Genomic DNA, 26,089 nt, shown 5'->3' with positions numbered 1-26,089 from the left:
CAGTTCATGGATTGTTTGTCTCACCGAATGCCATTTTACAATGTCTATTTCATCAAATGTATTCATGTTCATTTCTCTTTATCACTCGACACGAAGCATGACAAGTAAAAGTGCTTTGAATCAATGAAGTCATCTGTTTATATGAGGAAAATATCATAGAATCTGGTTTAAAATATTTAAGCGGTTAAGCACGTAATCGACTATGTAGACCATCTAATGATAGTGCATATGATTTAAAGAATTTCAACTAAAATAACATTACTAAACTAATTATATTCCATAACTTATCAATGAATTTTTAATAATGAAAATGAATCTTTTATGGTTATTACATAATCCAGAAGTGATGTCCGAAATGATATCTCTGTCCATAGCTATGCATTTTATTTTAATATTAAAATAATGATAAATTTCGTATCTTGAGTTGAATTTTTTGAATCGGCAAAGCTCTCAGATGATTTCAGAGATTTATATTACCCAGACTGCTTAGCTATCCAGTCAATGGTAGCAGTATCTTCGTATGGGGATTGTTCTCATGAACATTACTGGTTCCTCTCATCTCCACTGAACTTATCTTGTCTGCTAATTCTTACCTGGGGGATTATTTCGGACCAGTTATTGCAGTGTATGGTGATAATGCGGATCAATGGATTTGGACTCTTCCAGCAAGACAATACCCCGTGTCGCAAGATTGAATTGTGTGAGCACAGTTCGAAGACAATGCATTCAAGCAATTGCTCGCTTGGCTACCAAATTCCTCTGATTTGAATACCATCGAATATTTGTGGGATCACGTGGAACTCAATATCAGAAGGTCGATGCCAGTGTTTCTCTCGGGACGTCGTTCTGTCTAGTTGACCCAGAATGTTTCAGAACAATTTCCGTGGTTTATTGAAGTCCATGCTAAAAGTGGAAGTGGCGTAAGCGGTTATCTCTGGAAAAAAAAACATGCACACATAGCGAATATAAAATAATAGTTGCAGTAAACGAGATCCATCTAAGATCTTCGATTATAGGAGAAAGATCTTAGGCGAGGAGAGATTTTTTTTTTATTACAAAGAATATAAGGCAGGTTTTTGAAGAAAAAAAAACGACTGTATCTAATGGAATACCTTAGAAACTGACCACTCAATGTATATAACAGCATATGTTTAAATAAAAGTACGTTTTAAGGTAAAAGCTAAAGTAATTGTTTTTCCTAATTTCACATCGTTTATGTTTTTGATTAATTTTCTATCTTGAAGGGGCTCCATTTGTAAATACAGTCAAAAGCATGCGGTACCGGGAATGACAATATCTCTGAGATGCTTGTCGTTGCCATGGTTACATGGCAGACGTTCGAGAAATTGCACTTGCATCAGTTATGTTATTGGCGGCAACGATTAAAGAAGAAATTTCCCATCTCCAAGGGGAGTTTCTTTGGAATGACACGGAATCATATCAAAGAAAATAAATTCTACTTTTCATTAAGAATGATGTCCCTGGAGAGAAACCACTGGCACACATTTGATTAGACAAATATCGAAGAGGCAAAAGAAAATAATGCAGTAAAGGTGACCTGGGAGTTTCTATTAAAATGTGTATAGATTTTAAGATAAAAACACGCATTTCATGAGTCGATTACAACAGTTGTTGAGGCGAATGGGAAGGAAGCAAGCTATGATGAAATAAGAGGAAAATAGCATAGACTTAAAATTAGCATAAAACTCACATGGAAACAAACTTCTCGAAAAATTCATGATATTTTGTTTTAATTTTATATTTTTCTTACTATAACTCACTTATTCAATTTATTGTCTTTCGCTTGTGTTCAGTTGTTTTCTCATTTTTTGTTTTACAATAAATATCTCTTTTCTGCATTTGAGTATTTTTCTTTCTACTTTCTCTTTTCCTTTAGCTGTCTTTCATCCGTTCTTTGTTTACTATTTCCTATATTCCTCTAATTTTTCAATATTATCTCTCTCTCTCTCTATACCATTATGTGTATTTTTTTCCTCCACACTCATGAGCCAAAACATTATGACAAACTACCCAGTAGCATGTTTATCTTCCTTTGCCCGATATAACTCTTGTACTCGTTTTGACAATAACTCTACTCGACCACAGAAGGTATATGAGGTATTTTGGACAAACTAGACAGAATAAACGTCCTGAATTCAGTGCCTAAGCGAGGCACTAACAATGACCGGTAGGCGTTGCATTACACATGATTCCATAGTGTTTGAATATGCTCCCCTCTTCGAACCACGCATTGTGTAAGCATGGTTCGAAGAACATTAATAAGTAATTGTTGGATGCTCTTGCTGGAGGAGTCCAGCTCCATCCGGCCACACTGTCAGTAGGGCAATACTTGGTTCTAATAATCTTCTGGTAAGAATGTTCATTGGGAATGAGATGCTTCAGATGTCTGCAAACAGACATTACAAACTCTGCCATGATAGAGTAGCATTGTTTGAAATCTGTCTGGGCATTTTTATAATGGGAAAATATTAAGAGACTTTAAATTGATACAGATCGACATTTGGAACATAATACACTTAGATGTGGAAATACGAGATTACAATAGAGTAGAAAATAAGGAGCAAGAAAGATAATAAAAGTAACAATTTTTTCTGATACAAAAAGCAGCATCCTTAGTACAGCATACATGTCAGTGATATCACTGGATTCTTAGATTCTTTGACAGGACATTAATTGCTGCAGAAATTCCAGTGATGAAATCTTAATTTTCACTCTGAAACATGCTAATAATAATAATAATAATAATAATATTTTTTATTTTTATTTTTATTTTTATTTTTATTTTTATTTTTTTTAATAATAATAATTTTTTTTATTGTTCTTTCAAATATTTACATATGTACAATAGTAATGATGATAACAGTTTTCTTTTTATATAACAATCATAATAACAATTTACAATTATATTGTTCAGAGTTATATAAGTCGTATAATATTACATGTTGCGGTTTACTATTTTTTTTTTTTTTCAAGTTTGAAAAGGTGTGATTATACAACAGTATTTACAGATATGCAATCTGAATATTATGTGTCCTTATTTTCACAAACATAAGGTGTAAACTCATGATTTACTTTAAAACTTTTTTTTTTACATTGCATACATTTGTTACAGTTATTATATACATTACATTCATTTGTTTACATATGATACATTACTTACATTTGTTTTCATATGGCACATTACTTGCATTTGTTTACATGTGATATTTACATTACGTACATTGGTTTACATATAATACATACATTGGTTTTCATGTGATACGTACATTACATGCATTTGGTTACATATGATACATCTTGGATGAGAACTAATTTTTTTTTCCTTTCATCCTCGAAGCTTAAATGTAAGCTTATCTGAGGATGACACCAGTTGGTTATTATGTATTTTTTTTTTTTTTTTGCTGTGTTAGGATGCTACGGAATCTATGATTGAGAAATTCGCGCGCGCGCACTCACACGCACACACACACGCGCGCCCACACCCACTCGCCCACCCACCCACCCATTCTCGTCCAAATAATAATAATAATAATAATAATAATAATAATAATAATAATAATAATAATAATAATAATAATAATAATAATAAATTGGTGCTATATTTAATAGCGATCATGATATAATACTGTATTATTAACTACGTGGCGCAACCGCTTCCTCACTGTATAATTCGTTGTCTAGAAGCATTTAATGTAGTATATGATTATAATGGCTTAGTCTTGAAAAAATTTATCTGCTTCACCGGACGAATTTTTCCCTTAAGTGGGAAGAATTCTTTTGACTTTTTCTGCAATATAGATATTTTCACCAAAAGACAACTAACGTTTTCCCAATTCGGCATCAAAGAGCTTGCTCTTTAAAAAGTGTATAATAGACAATCCGATGCCTTCTTCATCATTTCTATCTGGGAAGTGCTATCTTGATATTCGCTCACTCAGGCACGAAGCAAGTCCGGTACACAATTGCTGATCTAAGAATCACTAGGTAGCATCTGTATTGTTAGGTGCTGCCATCATTATTCCACTTTTCAATGGGAATAATCGCTAATATTATTACACCGTGTATAGTTAAACCAAATCTCACAATTCCGAAAGTAAACTCCCATGTCAAAAGGTCGCCTGTTCACGAATATAATCGCGTGCTCGTCCAGCATAAAACAGAAATCAGTATACTTCACGGTGTACTCTGCACTCTTACAACCACACGAACTACAAACATTTAACAGCTTTCTACTTGGCTGCAATTACGATGTTTGCAGTTAGCATTAAACTCCTCCACAGGGTGTAAGTAGGAGAATCTTCTGGCGGAATTGCCATGTATTTAGTATCGTACATGGGCTAATGTTTACAAAATCCCGGAACTCTGCTTAGAGACCAAATATGGTACATTTCAAGCCTTTAGCCTCCAGTAAGAAAGGTGGTAGGCCTCATTTCGGGAGATGAAATGCAAATGAAGACATTTTTATCCATGCCGCAATGGGATTAGAACTCCCTGCCTGCCTGTTGGAGAGCAGGTAGGCTATTTGCTCAGTTCACAACGCCAGTAGTGTGGCTTAATTGCTTTTCAAACACAATAGGTAAAATAAAAGGCACTGTATAAGAAAAAATAAAAAGTCCATTTCCAAATAGAAAGCATTACTGTGGGTTTGCCTCTTTCATCCGATTCTCACTAACTTTTTATGGAATCATTTGAAGACAGAGAGCTAAGCTATGCCTCTTACAACGGTTTTTTACGGCAGCTTTACGTTGAAGACATGTTCGTTATTTGGCCACCCGTTTAGAACATATTAAATACATTTTAACGATTTTAAAACTGAAACTCTAAAAAGAGTAAAAAACTGTAAACTAGTTGTTACCGTTTTTATATACTTTATCACGGGACTACTAGAAGGTTTCTATTTCTCAGATATATACTGACCCCCCCCCACACACACATTACAGACACCAAACTAATAATTCATACTATCGCTCTCTTCTACCCAAAACCAATCTCAATCGGTTTCTACAATATCTCTTGTCTGGAAAGACCTTCTCTGAGTCAAGAAAATAAAGGATTTTGAACTGATGCGAGTTAGCATGTCTCATATGGACGCTGAAGGTGAAATATCTTCCAGAAATTAGAAAGTTCCATTCCGCAAACAGACAAACCAGTCAGAAGAACACACGCAATGAAAAGACAATAATTCAAACCACTTGATCCATTTTATCATTAACATATAGAGAGAGAGCCATTTGCTTCACTCATTATACTTAATATTTAAGGCGTTCAAATCCTAATTAATTGGAATAGTTTCACTAGTGATAGATTCAGTCGTTCAAAATTTAAACAAGCATTTTAACCCCTCTAATAGGTTAACAAAAAACTTACAAATTATTCCAAAACAGCAGCAGCTATTGAGGATTACAAAAGAATGAAAGATAAAAATAGTAAATATTACGTACAAATCCTTCTATAAACTGCTATTCAAAAAAGCCTACCTACTCTGCTCTCCTAAACTTGAAAACCGTCTATTATTAGTACTGTTATTTGTAAGATGATACACTGCCAATATAAACTTACCTATTGTGAACATTCTTGGCAGATCCACAACTACGAGACGAGAGAAACACTAAAAATCCATATTTATGAATTAATATGGAAACAGCTCGATCCCTTTCATGCAGTAAGATGAAGAAAATTACAACTTTAAATAGACTTCGCTTCAGATGTGAAGACACTTCTGGGAATCAACATATGCTTTACAGAACACGTCTAATTTAAACAATATGTGTAATTAAGTGAAGAACAATATGTGTAATAACCAAGGATTATAACAATGCTTGTTACTATAAAAATATTAATAAATTTACGAATCAAAATATCTAGGATTATTGAAACTTGACGACACACAACACAATGTGCATCATACAGCATAATTCATAAAGTAAAAGTATTTAGTAAAATTTCAGTACTATACATCTATTTTATTCATGCTGATTGGTATTCACAAATCAACATTATTTAGTCTCCTTTTTGTAGCTGCTTGTGGCTAAATATTTAAAAGATTTATGAGAGATTTATTTATTCGACTTACGAATTACCAGCATGTTCACTTTGCAGACCACAGTGCGCAATATATACAGAAAATTGTACAATATCTCTTAGATGCAGTGGACAACTATACAAATAAATCGTCTCTATTGGCAAAATATCAAGAACAATATACATACTGGTGGAATATGTGAATACATTAGAAGTGGTTATAGCTGAAACTGTTTTATTTTCTATTTTGATCAAGGGAATATGTCATTTTTTAATTCATTTATTATGTTTTTATTTATTTTTACGAAGTCTGGAAAGCATGCCCTAGGGACCAAACATGGAACTTTTTTTCCCAGCCAACGGAAGTCTCTAATAAGTGGGTCGACGGTCGCATACAAACAATGAAGTTCTTCTCACAACAGAAGATAATCGCCAAACATCCATGCCCTAGGCGAGATACGCTAACCACTTTGAACCAGGATGGCAGATAGATTTGTATTCCTTATTCCCTAGGGAATACAAATCTAATTTCCATTACGGCACTTAATAAGATTTTTTTCAAATCTTCATAAAATACTACAAAATAATCTTATAAAATCGATACATTAATTGAAATCAAATATTAACTAAGTAGAATTCTTCGTACAATTAAAAACGTTTTCGTATTGAATTGTAATTAGACTAAAATGCACGAACTCACTCGAGTTGGGATTACGTTTTCCAGTGTTTTCAATGGGAACTCATTTGCCCTCTTGTTTCTTTAGGGTATTTCCTACATCATCTATTCTGCATTTACCTCCTCTCTTCTCCCCTTTTAAAATGCAGAAGTGAAGTGAGATTTGGTTTCTCTCGAGTAAATAGGGCGTTTGCTTGAATAACTTATGTCTGATCCTGTTACGTCCTTCCATTACCCGGATTATAGGAACTGTGCTGTTTATTAAAGGTGCTTTAGGCTACATCTGACACTTTCCTTTTATAATGCATTACCAGCTTCCATATCGACTTGGCTAATTATTACAACAAGGATCAGCGTTCTGCTCGTCTTCGTCTCGCTAAAGGCATTATGTTGATCCTGGCTGCATCGGGTCTTATCCGCTGATGTTTACAAAGATCTCTAGAGAGGATGGGATTTCACTAAATTGAAAATTCTATCTCTAAATGTCAGCGATGAGGTGGTAGCTATCGTGTTTATGTTTCTGTTGTTTTTCCTTTGTAACTACTGCAACTAACCTCACCGCTTGACATTGGGCGTTCTCTACAGTAGAACCAAAGGTTGCAAGCATGTTTACCTTCGAATAGCATTTCGATTTTTTTTTCTATAAACGACTATTTAAATTTCGACTGTATTAAGGGAGTGTATTAATAATTTATTAACGTATTAATAAAGAAATATTTATATAAAAATAAATCCTCTAACGTCTTTGAGGATTTATTTTTTTTATTTTCACATTGCTGAAAAGAATTACGCTGCTGGACACTCCTGTCCTGAATTCGGCTAGGTTTCAAGTTCTAAACTGTTCCACAATTTTTTTTTCTTCTTTTCATCAACCCTCTGTGTGGACGCTGCCATTTTCCCAACGACTGCTGTCCTGTCCAGTATCCTGTATACTGTTAACTTTCAACCGATATCACACAGTATCCTTGCTATATCGATCAGCAACTTCGACCGAACACTACGTCACACCTATAGTATCATGTATGGCCTTTGCCGTGTCGTCCACCTAGCAGGTGACCTTGGTTTGCTTCCATGACTGATTTATGCATAATTTTGCTGATCGTAGTTTGGCGGATGAATATATTCACTTTCAGTAGTGAGTGGATCAATTCTCTTAAGAATTCAGTTAGAAAAGTTGTACAAAGAAGGAATTGGAAACGCAACGAAAAATCTGTATTTCAGGATGATCGACATACACTCAAATTTTAACATTTGTAAAGTTTATTATTTATAAATTGCTTTTATGGATAGAAAAATTGAATTTTTTAAAAAATTAAAAAAAAAATCGAATTTGATGGTTTGGCCGGCTGATTTAGGTTTCAGCTCCTCGACGCTACCGTATGATAGCTGAGTCCTAAGTATCTTGCACTTTCCTATGCCAGTTTTTCTGTTTTCGGAATTAATGACGGGAGTTTCTTTGAAGAAAAAAAACTTTCCAACTTCAGTATGCGTCAGATAACTCACATTCAGTTGAAAGCGTTCTTTTATTTCTTAAAAATTGACTTATATTCTCAGCTCCTGATGCAGTTTGTGTCTTTTCCCTCAACCTACTGGTTAGCGGATAGCAAGGCTACTTTATTAAGGAATAATAATAGAACGAAGTGGTTTCTGGCAAACTTACCTTTGATTCAAAAGCCCTCATCATGGTTTTTCGTATCCTAGACGAGATTCAAATCCGTATCTTTCCAACCAAAGGACTCAGTCACAATTAACTGAGTTATGCAGCATTCCTGACGTAGCTAGAAGATTGAGTCTAGATCGTTTCTAACATTAAAATACGCGCATAAGATTTAGCTAGAAAGTTTAAAGTATGAAGTCTTATTTTCGGAGTTAATTATACAGGTAATTGTACATTTTCATAAATATAAATAGTGTGAGTGTATGTGTGTGTGTGTGTGTGTGTGGTAGGTTTTCTCTTCGCAAACATTTTTGTTTTTCTTTTTATTAGACAGGGCAAAAATATACATAAGTAGTAAACATAACAAGCTACTCGCATAGCTTTACTTGCTTCGATCTTCACCATCACACAACCCAGTTCCTACATGTTTAGTTGGGATATTTAGTAATGATTTGATCGCATCTCCTTGTTTCCTATTAAAACGAATAGTTCGCTAATGCTAATTCCACTTTCGAGAAGGGAAATGTTTTAAGAACGCATTCGTTGGCATTCGGAGCGAGATTGATCTCTTTTTATTTTGCAATAGCTGATGTTCTTTGTTAGTGTAATGAAGTAGCCGAGCAAAATCATTTAGAAAAGGACTTCTAAGAATGACTCGTAATGCTCTTTAACCTCGGGATCAAATGCTTGTGTCACAGCACACCAGGTTCAAACAATGCATAAATGATATGGGAAATCATGCACAGTTTTCCCCCTGTTTGAGCAGTTCCGCTGAATTTGGCACAATATGGCAGAGGAAAGTCTTTAAAAGCACTGTACCGTGGCAGACACTTTGCATTTAAGATTAATTGAATACAAGTTATTTAGTTTCTCTTTGAGGATTAGAATTACAACGACACCAACCACTGCATACCATAATTGTAGTAATGAGCAGTGTGATTAAAGTTTTCCCCTTTGCAACTACACTTTAAAATGCAACCTCCAAATAAAGGTTTGAATCGGAGTAGTTTCTCATTTAAAGGAATCCTTAATTAGAGAAATAATGAAGGCTCATTAATACGGATTACTTCGTTTGCTATTTAATGTTATCATTAACGTTTGCCGTATAGAAATTAAACACTTAACTGATTTTTTTTTCTGCTTCACATATTTAGATTGTTCGAAATTTAGCACAAAGAAAAAGAAAAAAAAAAAAGAAAGAAATCAGTTTCAATAATCAGCGAGTTAAGCCATTGTTGCCGTTGTCATGGTAACCCAAGTTCCAAGGGACGCAACCCAAACGTAATTGCGTTTTCACATTGGAAACGAAAACAATGAGCTGTGCTAAATGCAGTGTCGATCGCGTATTACTTATACTTAAGGAAAGAAAGAAGAAAAAACAGGTAAAGATGAAATGTCTTGAAGAGAAGGATATCTCACCATTCACGGAACACGAAGATGCTGTGGGCTAAATATTTTAATCCCGCGTATGTTCCATTTCTTTGTGAACGCCAAACACGCAATACAGCGCTCACATTTTTTCTTTAATGAACGTCTGCAAACACCTGCACGCATTCCCACCTTGAAGGTTGGTTCCCATTAGTGTTTAGTAGCTCATAGATGGATGCAAAAAAAGAAATAATAAAAAAAAGAACTATGAGCCCGTACGGTTGCAGTAAAGAATAATTACTTTCAGTGAATCCGTCCTCTAGTAAGTATTTCTCTGATAAGTTTTCAACCTTATTTTTGCTCAGCGAACCTCCGTTAACCCATTGACAGCGTGTTTTGGAGCCTCAAGTTGGAAGCACTTCACTCTCTGGTGCGAAGTGTGGAAAGTTGGGATCGTTGCTACACTGAAGTACTTATCGACCACTTTCATACAGCTCTGACGAATTGCTAATGTAATTTCCTTACAGATTATGCTTAATTTAATGAATGTGATCATCGTGATGATAGTTATCCTAATAGATATGCTAATATTGCTATTTTGTAACGCCGGAGTCGAAGATCGTATTGTATCAAATGGAAGAAAGTCACGAGGATGAAATCTCTTAGAAGAGTTTTATCTGATGCATTTCCTCCAAGTGATTTGTCTGCACTAATCGCTAGTACTTTGTTTCTTTCATTCTCTCTATCTTCTTTTATCGCATTTATCACACATTGCAAATTTTTCTACAATTCTCTCTCTTTATTCCAATCTATCACGTTTTCACTTTCCTCTCTTTATATTACTGTTTAATCTCTCTCTCTCTCTCTTTCTCTCTCTCTCTCTCTCTCTCTCTCTCTCTCTCTCTGTTTTCTCTATTGACTTCACCAGTCATATCTTTTAGTTGATTCACATAGGTCATATTTTCCCCCTCCCAGACTGCCTGATGTATTTATTCTTTACATATCGATATATTAACTTATAGTTTTATATTCAGGATATTCTGAAGCGAAAAGTTCATATTTTGTAATAAATAATCCATCTAATATTATCTTTTAGTTTGGTGTATATTTTTATCATTTTAATAACTGCTTTTATCGCTCTTTTCCTCTGTCTATACATATATACTTATGCATTTGGTCGTAGCCTAAATATATGCACGTTCTTATTCTTATTCCATGATAATGAGATATTACAAAGTTAAGTGGCACAAACATCCCCAGTTCTGAGTAGCAACTTGCAGATGTGTTTTGCTTGTTGTTCTAAACAGCAGTCAACACCGGTTCACTCCTATTATTTTGCCTCTTGCCTCGGAGTGAACGTTTCTGTGGAGATTTCTCTTTTTTGTTTGAGTGTCGCTTTGAATTCGATCTCTTCCTACTAATCACTCTCGTCTGACTTGAAATTTGAGGCTTATTTCTTCTCTCCGTTTCTTTCTCTAAACATCTAACTTCCCTTCGCATCTCTTCTGAAGTAGAAGAAGTTGTGACCGTAAGTTTCGTCCGTAATTTTTGTACGTGCCTATCTAAGATTTAACTAACTTCTTTTTCTTTACCTTTGGTAGCTCTTCAAAGTCTCTTCTCATTGATTTCTTATATGGTTCGTGGAGTCTTAGAGTCGTTGTCATTTTTCTTCGCCTCTCTGTGCGAGCTACCATTCCGTTTAATAACTGCAAACTCCATCACCCTTTCGGCAGTGTGCAGGAATAGCTCGCACTACGTAGCTTAACTTTACAACTTCTTGTAACAAGAGATTAGGATGCTATTTTTTTTACCTCTGATCCCTTCCCTCACGTTTGATCTGTGTTCAATTTGTTCGAGTTGTCTCAAGGACATCGTCGTCTTCGGTAGCAAACACTTTTCAATAAGGATCCTCGAAAAATAATCGAAACGAAACTCTTCTTAAATCGGGAGATTTCTTTTTAATTCAATAAATACAGTTTCTTATTCTATTTTTAATTTGGTTCGGTATTACTATTTAATTTGTAGGTTTTTCCTTTATTTCTTAACACTTTTATTTCTTGGAGAGAGAGAGAGAGAGAATATATATAAACAGAAAGAGTTAATTAATCCGGTGATTGAAATTATTTTGTTTTCTTTTTGTTATTTTTATATCTTTAAATTACAAAAAATCTTAAGTCTTCCTCTTTTACTATCTTGGAAGCTAAGCGTACCATTTGCAATGTTTGAGGAAAAGGTAACAAGAATATGCAGACGTCTGCTGGACTACGAGCATTTTGTGTTCCTAATCCTAATAGCTAGTATCATATGTATATTCTAAGTGGCATTATTAAAAACTGCAGTATATTTATCGAAATAAAAACTCGGCTGACTTACAAAAATAGAATTACCAGAGAAATAATTGAAAACATGTAAACGCAATTCTGGTTGTTAATGACTGGAACCGAACCCATTGATCTTTCTTCTGCTAATCTAGCATCATTATAAGAAAACTACACCCCACTAAGAAATTTAGAACTTGCATCTTTCCGATGGGAAAATGAGACTTAGGGAAGCTTCGCATTCCTTAGGAAAATCTTGTCTATTACCTAATCATCATCATCGTCATAGACTTTATTTTAATTTTTAGTTCATGGCAACTTATTTTTCTGCAATATACACCTACGTCAGCATTATTTGGCTGCAATCACTTTTGCTTACGCCGCAAGTATGAAAACTTCCAAGTGCACCGACCACAATGATGGCAGTTTATCGATGCTGTGTCGTCGATGATAAACAATCACCATTGTATATCATCGATATATAATGGTGATTGTATATCGATGATATACAATCACCATCCCTAAATTTCGTTATGCGGGGGGGGGGGGATGATGGTAGTTTCATATATATTGCATGATTCATCGTATGGAAGGAAGTCTTATTGTGATATAATCTTCAAGTATTTCCTGGGCAGTAGTCCCTGGTTTTCAATAACCTCTCAATACACTGTCGGACGATTCTAATTTTGTGCGTGTTTTTATGAGTTTATTCAGTCGAAATGTGAATATTTCCTTCGCACAGTTGCTCAATTAGAATCCTGTGTGTTCTTCCAAGACAATCAACTGAACAAGCAATTTTTTATATTTTATTTTATAATATTTGAAAATCCTGTTTTATTAATAGTCAAATAATTTTTTTTTCTTAAGCAAACTGTTAGACTCTGCACTTGTCAAGGTCTAATTTCGTGATCTGCTTCCCTCAATCATTCAGCCAAAAATATCATACGAGGAGTGTACTGATATCCTCCTCATTTACGATTTTTCTACGGCTATGCGAGATCTTATATTATTATAGAACACTGACGGAGATTCCAGATGTTGTCTAAGGAAACCTGATCACTAATATTGCATCTTAAGAGAATGTTACTCTGTAAGTTCGAATAGAGTTCGAGCAATACAATCCAAGTAGAAAGCAAGAATTTTGAGCATCTATTGTAAGAGTTTTATTGATGTTTATTTCTTAATAAAATTGATTTTATGATTTGAATGTGGTTTAAAGGGGTTATTAAAGCATTTCATAACTTATCAGTCTAAGATAAATGTTTATCAAGGTATTCTAGTTTTTGTTTCCTCATGATTATATATCTCCATATCAATTGGAATACGGACTCACACCAATATATTTTATAACTTTATTTATTGTTTACAATCACTTATGGAATCATCCCCCGAAATTTCGTAGATTCCTCCTGGGATATCTAGCGTATTTAATTATACTAGATACATTATCGACCCATATTTTAATCAAATCCAAATATGCAAGAGGCGCTTCTAATGTGGAAACTGAAGCTATTTATACATGCATCAAGTATCAGTACGTGCTTTGAGTTACCTCCCTAATGAACGGTGCTAAGAAACTTTCATCCTATTTTGAAGAGATGTTTTGGTAGCTTCCCTGAAATGATCAAAGGCGAAACACCTCTGTTAAATAAGATCATGCTTTTCAAGTATGCAACTAGTTGGTGGAAAAATTGATGCTAATCCCATAATTGAAACCATTTAATCGCATAAACAATAGCTTTGCTTTAATCTGGTTAAGAAATTTTAATTTGATTTTTCTCTTCCGTAACTGAAATACTTTGACTAGTTGAAAAGGTCTTTAAAGCTAAGACCTACAAAATTATTCATCTTATAACAGTCATCAAAAAGTTGTTGATTGCTATTCTGAAAATAACTCATTAATCGCATTTCCACTTTGATATGGCTTATGAAACCTACACAGTGTGATAGTTACACTTCGTAAAAGAAAAATAACTAAATAAAAAATTCTAGTGACGCATTTGCAAAATTTGCTTAAATATGATTAGTCACAACACTGATATTGGGATCTTTATTGTTAGGGCTTTTGACAATACAAAGTTTGTTAGAAACGCATTCATTAAAATTATCATAACATTACATGGCTGAGTGTTACATATTTGTGATAAACGTTATATAAGTCACGCCTATTTTGAATGATTTCAGCAGAATCGTGACGAAGTCCGCGTTAGTTTACCATTTTCGGTGAGAATAAATATAGAGACCTTTTCAATATTCTGATTAGTCATTCATGTAGTTGATCGTTCCGATCCATCTTTGTCAGTAAGTTATCTGTTTTTATATGTTTTGCTGCAGCAAATATTCCTACCACTCTAAATGCTGAGTAAATAGACACACCTAGGAAACCTTCGGGCACACAAAACTCAAATCCACTTCCGGGTAATGAAGCAGGACAACTGAATATCACACACAAGAGAAATATTGTTTTCTTTATAGTTACTTTATTTTTAAAATACCTGAATTGTGGCCTTGAAATGTTCAGTTTTGAAGAAGAAAGAAAAAAAAAACCCATAAAACATTATCTAAGAGCCAATGTACGATGCACGGGTATGCATGCCTGTAAAACCTACCTTCGCTGATATCAGTCTCATTTCAACAGTCAAAAACTATTGAAACACTTATTTGCTGTATAATTAAAATTTTTATAGTCTTTGGCCATTATAATCAGTTTGATTTATAGAATTATTATCCATCAGTATAATATTCCTTTTATCTATTTCTGATATAAATATTAAACATTTCGTTTTTGACTATTTTATTTAAAGGAAAGAAAAATCAAAACTATTTTTATCACCCATGAAATATCAGATTAACCTGAAATGACCTACTGTCTTCTGAAATTTATTTACCTTTATCATTTAATAAACCAACTTAGACGCTTATTTTTTAATTAAAATTTAGATATTAAGTAAAATGAGAATACAACTTATTGGTAAGTATAATATTAAATTTAATTACTTAAAAATGTTAAAAATATTTTGGATTGTGGGGAGGGTAATATATGACAATGCTGTAGCCAATGAAGTTCTAACTGAGGTTCGGCTATTGCTGTTACCCTCCTGCCATGATCAGAGCTTTAATAGTTCAATGGTGCAGGCTTTACTGGGCAGTTACTTCAAAGGACAATTCACGGGACTTACGGATTGATTCATTCAATCCGATACTCTTGGAGAGTAATGGATGGCAATGCTGTAGCTAATGAAGTTCTAACTGAGGCTCGGCAATTGCTGTTACCCTCCTGCCATGATCAGAGCTTTAATGGCTCAATAACACCTTGTCCCTACACTGTCCTCTACAGATAACGGGGAAGATGAAAAGCATTCTTGCTTCGCCCGTTTAAGCCAGTCCTTATAAGGATAAGGACAAATCACGGGGCGTGGTTGGTTTTTAACCATATTTTATGGTTCGAACTATATCCTTGGAGGGTAATGGATAGCAATTCTGTAGCCAATGAAATTCTAACTGAGGGTCAGCTATTGCTGTTACCTTCCTGCCGTGATCAGAGCTTTAATAGCTCAATAACACCTTATCCCTACACTGTTCTCTACAGATAACGGGGAATATGAAAAGCATTCTTGCTTCGTCCCTTTAAGCCAGTCCTTATAAGGATAAGGAAAATTTGTTAGACAATTCATGGAATGCGCAAAAATGTTGCGCATTCCATGAATTGTCTAACACTCTTGTACAGTTCGTGGAATCGTAGAATATCACTTTCTTAAGTTAATAGTGATGAATCGTCACATATTATTACGTAAGCCGCGGTTCCTGCAACTCACGCCAACGAGAAACAAACTTGACTAAATACGATGAAAGGAATTCTGATGTAATGTTGTATGCAAATTTACTGTACAACATTACAGTAACACTTGACTAATAATATTATTCAAGTATTACAAAAAAAAGTCTTAAAACACAGCAACAACCAATAAGAAATGCTCTTTACCAGTTTATCACGAGTTTCCGCACATCATTCGCTGCTGCTCTTACTGTGAACTCAATTCATGAAATGAGCAGTAAACATAATGCTGATTTTATGAATTGTGCAAAATTCTACAGATTCCACGAACTGCACAAGCGCGTTATAGAGTTCATGGATTGTGCGATTTCATAATTTGTGCGTAACATATATAAAGTGATTCAAAACAACACCCAGGGTAACAGATGGCAATGTTGTAGCCAATGTAGTTTTAACTGAGGCTCGGCTATTGCCGTTACCCAGCCATGACCAGAGCTTATAGCTAATAACACCCCATCCACATTTTCTTCAATCAGATGAAGGGATCAAGAGTCGAGGACTCAGCCCATCTTCAAAAAAAATACTGATATAATTTATGGTGGAACTCTTGTTCTGCGTAGAACTAGGAGGTGTTAATTACTACTTTTCCATATAGCAGAATATTTTTGTCTCTGCAGCAATTATTTACAATGGAATATTTTATTCATGAAAATGCGTTGGATATTACCACATTCTGGGCTTAGTGACAAAGCAGTTATTAGTTGTCCGCCAGGTTAGCCTAATGGCTTTGCGATTCAGAACCATATGCCTGGGGAAGAAGTGTCCTAGGTTCGATTCCCGTCAACGACGTGAGGGGCTTGCTTAAGGATCTTCCTCAGCCATAGCCAAGTTAGCCGGTCTTGGGCATGCACAGCAGGGTTTTTCCTCCAGTTTATCTGGGGTTTTTTCATCCCTCAAGCAGGCAAACCGTCTTTGTGAACACACACGGATACAGTCAGGAATACGTAAGACAATCCCTCCAGCCATAGGTCGGAATTGTCATCTATGCCGGTCCCGAACCCGGATAAAAATAGGGGGGATTGAGGTGGTGCCGTACCTCCCCGTAAAATGGACTCACGGCCGTTGAATCACCATACGAAATGAATGAATGAGTTATTAGTTTATCCCGTGTCCTGCCCGAATTGACAAAACTTCTATTTTTAATGGCATATAACTCTTAATCTAAATTATGTTTACTTTTATTTCCAGTGGTTCCTCTCGAAGTGCAGATAATAGGAAAGGATCGACCTCTTTCAGCCAACAAACCTGCCGATCTGACTTGTCGCTCAGGGGGTTCGCGTCCCCCAGCCGTCATTTCTTGGTGGAAAGGCAACACGAAACTGCCAAGGACGAAAGAAACGTTTTCTTCCGAAGGCAACATCACCTCTAGTAAGATGACCTTTTTCCCGAAGATAGATGATACTGGCAAATACCTATCGTGTCGAGCGGAGAATCCTGCAGTGAATGGAAACGCTATTGAGGACGGCTGGAAGCTGACTGTCTATTGTAAGTACCTTCGCACTATTTCCTTGTATGCTTAGAAATTAGGTAGTCACGTGAAGTTACAATAACCCTATCGACAAATGCGACATCAACAGCATAACGAGTATTCCGTTCTTGTAATATTAAATGCTTAGAGATAGAGACAGAGTGATGGAAGAAATACGAGATGATAAGATGGTTTGATTCGAAGTGTGTCCTTCAGACTTTTCGAATAGCTAACTCATATTCTTTGTTTGGACTTGTAACGCATACGTCGTGCAGACATTAGTAATTTCACTTTTCTAAATGCACGTATTGGACAAGAAATTTGAACTCATATTTGAAGATATTTTCTCTCTCTCTCTCTCTCTGTATATATATATCGGTAATAGAGCACCTTCTGTAATCGGAAAACATGTCAGTGCTATCCAGTTAACATAATTTATTCAATGGCATTATTTACCAAGGGATTTTACATCATTCGCATGTTGGACGTCATACATCTTTGCATTCTTTAGCACGTCAGCATCTATAAGGAAACCAAACCCGTGGTTCTAGACATGGACTTTTAGCACATTCTTGATATAAAATGCATCCTGTTGTGAAAATAAATTTGGCAGGCGAGCTCTTATACTACGAATTGCTTAGCGTATTAGATAGCGGTGGTGTTTATCTATGAGGTAGATTGCTTAAGTGAGTCGTTCTCATAAGAGGTAGTGAGTCTATAGTAGTAAAGAGTATAGTATTGAAGTCTATAGTATTGAAGATATTGAATTCTTTAATAATATAAGGTAATTTTTGTTTCCAAAAGCGTCTCAAAAGTGAAACAAAACTAAACTTTAGATACTTCCATAAGGAAATATTCACCATCATGCAACAACCATAAGAAAGTCGTGCTTCTTGACTAATGTGAGATAAGTATATTCATCATCATCATCATCATCATAACACTAATTACGGGTAGACTATATTGGTCTGTTCTGGTCTCATTATCCACCCAATATCCTTTTTTGAGGTCTACCCTGCCTTCTCTTTCCAATTGACTTATATTTTAGTATTTGTTTGAGATATCGGGTGTTGGCCATTCGGTTTACATGTTCAATCCATTTTTGTTTATAATTGTTTAGTTTTTCTTCTATTGATTTAGTTTTTAGTTCTTTTAAAATGTTTTCGTTCCATTTTTGATCTAATAACGTGTATTTTGCAGTTCTTCTCATGAATCTCATTTCACTTGTATTTATTCTTTGTTTATCTTGTTTGTTTATTGCCTAAATTTCACTGCCATATAATAATCTGGGAACCTGCTAAACTATTGTATATTTTCAAGCGTGTTTCGTTTTGTACTATATTTGGATTGAGTGTTCTGTTTTATCAGGTCTATAATCTGTAAAAATTTTCAAGTATTTAATTTTATGCCTTTATCCCCTTCATATGATATTTCACATCCAAGATAACTGAAAGTATTTATCTGTTCTATTATTTTATTATTAATAACTATTTTGCTTCTAACTGGAGTTCGTCCACAAAATGCCATTGTTTTAGTTTTATCTATGGAAATTTTCATTCCAAACTGCTCTACTATAATGTTTAAATTATATATTGCTCTTTGTAAATTATCTTCCTTATCTGATATTATTACCTTCAAATCATAGCGTATTTATTTTGTTATTCCGGGAAATTTCAGACAGAGGGCATCCCTGTCCTACTCCTTGGTTTATAGATTGTTTTTCAGACAACGTTTCATTTATTTTTATTTTTTATTTCATTATCTTTATACATATATTCAATATTGCATGTAATAAAATATTAGGTATATTCATTTTTTGTAATATATCAAACAGTATATATCTTTTTACTTTGTGAAATGCTTTTTCGTAATCTAACAAAAGATGAGTTTCCAAATTAAATTCTCTTCTTTTTTCTATAAGTAATTTTAAACAGAAAGCTGTTTAAAATTACTTATAGAAAAAAGTATTGTAGAGCGTCCTTTTCTAAATCCATTTTGACATTCTAATAATATTTTGTCACTGTATATTTTTAGTTTTTCATTAAGGATTCCGCTATATATTTTGTAGCATGTATTCAATAAATTAATACCTCTGTAGTCAGCAGGTTTTCTTTTATCCCCTTTTTAAATATAGGTATTACTATGCTTGTATTCCATTCTATTGGTATTTGTCCATTTTTGTATATATTTTATTTAAACATTTTAGTAATCTTTGATGAATTTTTTTTCCAGCAAATTTATACTGTTCGGAGTTTATCCCATCTTCTCTTGCTGATTTGCCATTTTTTATTTTATTTAGGTTGTCCTTTAATTCTTTCATTGTTATCATATCATTTAAGATATTTTGTAAGTTGCTGGTGTAGTTATTTTTGATGCCAGTATTATCCGTCCAAAGATCTGTAAAGTAATCCAAGATTTCTTTTCCATCTATTTCACAATTTATATTTGCAGTTTCTTTTATATCTGCATTCAAGTGTTTTAGTATTTTGTATGCACTGGGTCTTATTTTGTATATGTCATTTTCTAGATATGATACAAAATTTTCCCAGCTTTCTCTGTATCTCTTTCTGATTTCTATTTTGGCTATTATTTTTATTTTTTGGATATTCTGCTCGACTTTTTTATATTCAATTTCATCTTCTTGTTTTTTTGCTACTTAACCATCTTTTAAAAGCCAGCTTTTTATTTCCAATTATTATTTTTATTTCATTGTCCCATATATGTAATTTTTTATTTTTATGATATTTTTGGATATATATATATATATTCCTTGAGACTTTCATATGCTTCTGATGCAGTAATTTCTTTTATATTATTCCATTCTTTCTCAATGTCTTCATTTTCATGTATTTTTTTATAAGTAGTTATTAATCCTCTGTTGGTATAAATTTCTTATACTTGAATCATTTAGTAGTGTTACTTTTTAATTAGATTTTGTTTCTCTAGTTTGTTTATTTTTTGTATTTTTTGTAGCCAGTTTGGTGGAAATCTTAGTTTTGCCTGTACTAAATAGTGATCTGTGTCAATTTCTAGGAAGAGGTTTGCTGCTTTTTCAGTTGCTATAAAGTAGTCTATTATTGATTTTTGTCCTCTTGCATACCACATATATTTATGTATATTATGTTTGTAAAATGTATTCATTATTTTTAAATTATTACATATTGTATAATCAATGAGTCGCTTTCCATTTTTGTTAATTGTATTTCTCCAAATTTTTGTATATTATTGTTAATTTTTTTCATTCCTATTCTGGCATTAAGATCTCCGACTATAATTATATGGTCTGTTTTATTTAATGTTTCATATATTCCTTGTAGCTCATCATTTTTTTCTTCTTTTCCTTCTTCAGGAGCATACATACACTTCAACAACTGCTAAATTTTCGTTATTTAATTTTAATTGCACTTCTAATATTCTTCCATTATAGTATGTATAATGAGTTAATTTTGCTTTAATCGATTTATGGATCCAAATCATTACACCAGCTTTTGCATGTATTTGTTTGTCCACTCCACTATGTATGATATTGTAATTAGCTGTTTCTTTTGTTCTTTTAAGTTTCTTTTTTGTTTCTGTAAGAACTACAATTTCTATATTTTCGTGATTTAAAATTTTATCTAATTCTTCTTCTTTATGTGCTATGCTTCTAATGTTCTACGTAGCATAATTCACCACGTTTTTCTTTTTCCAAAGTTTCTTAACCTTTTCCAGTTTGCGATCGTTTCACATGTTTTCTGTCCGGTTTGGATTTCGTTGAGACTTGAAAGTAATATGTGTTTCCCCATGCTATGTCGAGTGACTAGCATGACGATAGGTATCCTAGTGGTGGGGCTGCCACCCTAAGACAACTAGGCTTGCCTTTTTTAGTAGATAGTGGAAACTACAGTTTGAGAGGAAAGAGTCACCCCTCCCTCTCGAATTGCTCTAATAGCACTGGGGGGGGGGGCAAGAAGTAAGAGAGAGTAGAGGGAAAGAAGAGTAGAAGACCAGTCTCCAGATATGATATACCAAGTGTATATTGTAAGATCAGGTCTAGCTTGGGTATCTCCGGTTTGCCATCCCCGTACTCACCAATGTGAGCCTCTGAGAAAAAGTATATTCATAAATGAGTAAGACGCTGTTGCTTTCAGAGACTAACGATCTCTCAAAAGATTTAGCATAACTGTGAAGGTCACTAAAATTATATCGTCCATCTCTGGAATAATTAACACCATCACAGGCAACTATTTCTCTGCATTTCTTTTTCCTTGGAGGGGGGGGTCTTGTCGTAGTCAAAGATATGCAACCGATGTGTCGTTTCATTAAGATAATATGGCCAGCAATAAGGTCCCCGTGAAGTCACTGTTCTCGGACGTGCTGGATTCAAATTACTACACACGAGTGCTATCTGCCTTATTTGTTATATTATTTTTATTTTTTCCAAAAATCTTTCGGACACAAAAGTTTCTAAAACTTTACGAAATTTGATGTTTCTTGTGACTGAAGAAAAACAAATTACAGATTTTTTTTTAACTACAAGAAAAGTTGCAGACCACTTTGCGCCATTATCTCCCTAGTAATCAGCTGCAACCCTTTCAAAGAGAGGAAGCCACAAGATCAGATTCAGATTACTGTTGAACAAAAACTTCGGTTTAACTGTAAACGGGACAGAATAAATTGAAATTTTTAACTTCAGTTTAAATTGAAGTACATTTAGTCAAAACCAAAGCAAATTTTAAAGTCTACACGATGGCATTCACCTCCAAAAATGCGATCAACTTATATATTTAGAAATATGATATCGTAATACTTTATTAATAGAAAAAGCTTCACTTTAGGTTTTCATTAATATAATACAGTTAAAAGTCAACAACCCGCCCCCCTACATCCCTGATCCAAAACACTAATAGCCAAGTACCGTGTTAGCCGCTTTTTTAGCCGAAAAAACCGCATGCTTGCACCCATCTTAGTATTGACTTCACCCGACCAACCACGAGAAGGTGAGATATTTTAGACCAAGTAGACAGAAAAGGTTCTGGAGGTCAGGGGTCGAGCGGCGAACTCTGCCGCGCGGATGCTGCATTCCGTATCATCCCACAGATATTTAATGGAATTCAAATAAGGAGATTTCAGCAGCCAGGAAAGCACATGGAATGTCTGGGTGTTCTTCTCGAACCACGCTTGTATGACGCGAGCCTTTTATGATAAGGAGCGACTTGCTGAAAAGTCTAAATCCATCAGATTCATTGTCGCCATATAATGCGATACGTGGTTCAAACAAATCCCCAGAGAAGAATTAGTGGTCAACGTGTGTTCAGTGGAGATGAGTGTGATGTCCACGAGAGCAATTCTTATAACGCACGCACACACACACACACACACACACACACACTATATTCAGTGTTAAAAATATTAAAATTTCTGAATGTTGAATACGAACACAATATATTTTTTTTGTATCTTATTTTAGATTATATTTAAATATATTTATAGGAAAATGAATAGCTGTTTTTTGATGGTGCTGGTTAAATATGTTACCACTTTCCAAACCTTAGTCTTAAAGTTGATTACTTTCCTTGGGATACATAACATGGTTGGTCCCCAGTCTATACTGTTATCTATACGAGTTAATTCACTAATCTTATTCAGTTGCTTAATTATCCCAATAGCCTTATCGAGTCTATTTCTCTTTGCAGACGTTCCTCACCTCACTTTGAGGCTAGGCAGCAAACTACGCCACTCGCATATACAAGAAGGAAATGATGTCTATTTGGAGTGCGACATCAACGCGACTCCTTGGGTCACTGAAATTGGTTGGAGGTTTGAAGGACGTGAACTCCATACAAATACGTCATCAGGCATCATAGTGAGCAATCAATCGCTGGTACTTCAGAAAGTGCAACGCAGTCATCGAGGAAAATACACCTGTACGGCAAGCAATACTGAAGGATATGGAGAAAGCAATCCGCTTTATCTGCGTGTACAATGTAAGAATAATTCTAAGAAAAAAAAAAGATTTTTCTGTATTTAACTTTCATATAATTATACTATGCATAAAACTGCGTTAAAATAAACTATCTATCAATAAAATCAACTCTACATCAAAACAAATAAATACATCAAATTTGTTTCCAATTATTTAAAAAAATCGTAAACAAAAAAAATGGAAAATAAATTGGTGGGAAAATAAAATAAAAAAAGAATGGGGAATAAAATGAGACAACATCGCAATGGAGAAATTAATTGTCCAAATAAGGCGTTTTAGATGTCATATGGTAAAAATATGACATGTTAATCTGATCTGAACGTCTATATTCTTTTCTATATATTTTTTTAACTTGTAACTATGCGTTTCTATAGCGACAGCAACGCATTGAGCTTGTGCTTACACGAATGGCAAAGAAGTTTACTTCGTCAAGAATGAAATATATTCGCTACACTCTCTGGATAATCCAATTTACGTTTTGAAGAACGGAGTAGGGGTTATTTTAGAACGCTACACCTCAAGAGAGACGGATATAGAAAGATATTTTAATAGCAAAGTTTCGACACGACTGTTCCATTTCTAACTAGCAAAAAATAAACAACTGAAGAATTTGGAATGACTGAACAGAAGTGTTTAAATGCTTTATATGTTGCACAAACTGACAGTACAGATAATCACTTAAGAAAGGATAAAAGAGTTGTAGTGATAATTTCTACTGAAGAAAATGTAGTATTATCAGCTAGAAAAAAAGTTGATGGCAGCTCTAGAATGCCCTCCAAACAGAGATTTCGAATTTACACTCAAACCTTCCTGTTTAATATGTTACGATTCTGGGAGTGCATTTAACCATTGCTTTCTATTCTTTTGTTGCAGCTGCGCTGAAAGAAAGATGTGGATGGCTTTTAAGTGCACCCAGCAATAAAGAGATCTAGAAGCTTTCATTGAAATGTTACGTTTCTTAAGTGACAAATAAAACGAAGATCTCTGAGATGGTAACCAGTTGTGCTTCACACTTTAACATTCTACTTACTTATAGTATCCTTCTCCCTCTTTAAAGGTTCTTCAAATCTTCTTCTTCTTGGGAGTTTGGACAGTATTTCACTGACATTTCAGTTGGCATTTAAGTCTACAGTAAAACTAACAGTTTATGAGAGAAATTCTTCACCTCCCTTGGATTGACTTTAGGCCTAGCGTGGGGCATTACAAGGCACGTTTCAGTCGTGTTGCAATGAAACGAAAGACTATTTGAGTGTACGATAAAATCATTGATTTACAACTTGACAGCAATGTTTTCTCTTCTATCTTTTTTCTTTCTTTGGCAGAAAGGTAATAAGTAACACACTTCAGACCCATTGAAAGCTATTATTGTGAGAAAAAAAATCTTTTGGTCGAAGATTTTATTTGTTTTGTCTTTATTTGGCTTTATTGTAGGCACATTCCTGGATTCAAAATGTACAAAATACTTTTAATTTATCGCTTTAGTTTCTGAGAGACATTTCATTAAGAGTGTTATTTTCACCAAACAATCTCTATGGACACACATGCGCGTGGGTACAGAAAAGAGAGATATGAGAGAAAGACAAAAAGTGAATGAGAAAACTAAAAAGACAAACGTGATGAATGAGACAACAGTAGAGAAACTGAGCGAGTGAGTGAATCAGTGAGAGAGAGGCACGGGTAGAAACAAAATGAATGCATAGAGACAGACGAGGCATAAGACATCACAAAAAGGTAAAGGGAATAAGTGAGAAAGAGAGAGAAGCACAGCAAAATATAGAAAGAAACATGCGCGCACACACACACACAGACAAAGAGAGAGAGAGAGAGAGAGAGAGAGAAGATGAAAAAAAGAGAAACGTGGAGAGCAAGACATGAAGAGACAGAAGGATAAGAGAGAAATTCTTGCAGGGGATGGAAGGGCTTTATGCTACTGAAAGTGGGCCATCAGGTTTCGTGAACAAATAGAGGGGACTGACAGATAATAGATACATTAATAGAGAGAGAGAGAGAGAGAGTTTTTTAGAAAGAGGAAATTTTCTTTTGCCTACAATACAATGCAAGTGATGAATGGCAGTAATGCTGAGCTTTTCTTTCTGGTAACGGATTCAATTAATTCAAATCATCTCTTACTTCTTACTAAGAGCTATTTATTCGATAGAAAAGAGATTACATTAATCATGTAACTATCTGGATATCAATCCAGATTAAACCACAATAGGTAAATCTTTAAGTTGGTGATTATTTAGAGTAGTGTCCGATAGCACGTACTCCTAGTTTTGTCATTGCTTCCACTTATGTTAAAAATTAATCTACACAACGGAGCTAAATATTACATCCTTCATTTTTGGTATTAAATGAAAGGCATTCATAATCCAGTCCAAAACATATCTTCTGAATCCGAAATATGTCCTTGTCTGCCATTCTACAAACCATTAATTATACTCTGCTGTATTCGTATCTAATGAGCAGGTAACGAGATATTTTGGCAGGGTACTCATATGCGAAATAATATTGCTGAACTGACTAAGCCGACAACAGCTGGTTTAACGGAAGCCTTTATGAGCAGGGTTCATTCAGAATTCCGATCTTTCCCACGAGTTTGATAACTGCCAAGGCTGATTAAAGATCTCCATTATACAGCTAACGTGATGAACTTGAAAGCAGGCTGAACGATGCGATCAATCAATGGCTCTGATTGCAGCCTTTATCGTATTTCAAAGCCGTCTGTAGATTTTTTATGCAGCGATTTGGTAAAGCGTG

At 34.5% G+C, this 26,089-nt stretch overlaps 1 protein-coding gene across 1 annotated transcript in view; it reads left to right on the top strand.

Moving 5' to 3' along the window:
• LOC150093869 (neural cell adhesion molecule 1-like) overlaps window positions 1–26,089 on the top strand; it is a 386,146-nt gene that overhangs the window by 260,746 nt on the left and 99,311 nt on the right. Inside the window, exons 5-6 of the mRNA XM_090412543.1 lie at window positions 17,085–17,381; window positions 23,040–23,330. Of these exons, the coding sequence (XP_090268669.1) occupies window positions 17,085–17,381; window positions 23,040–23,330 (588 nt within the window). The remainder of the gene's footprint in view (window positions 1–17,084; window positions 17,382–23,039; window positions 23,331–26,089) is intronic.

Source organism: Typopeltis vanoorti, chromosome 23, assembly GCF_054136105.1.
Source record: "Typopeltis vanoorti isolate ZY-2024b chromosome 23, IOZ_Tvanoo_1.0, whole genome shotgun sequence".
Lineage (NCBI taxonomy): Eukaryota > Metazoa > Arthropoda > Arachnida > Uropygi > Thelyphonidae > Typopeltis > Typopeltis vanoorti.
Note: the sequence above shows the minus strand (reverse complement) of the source record. Positions and strands in the feature narration are given on the sequence as shown.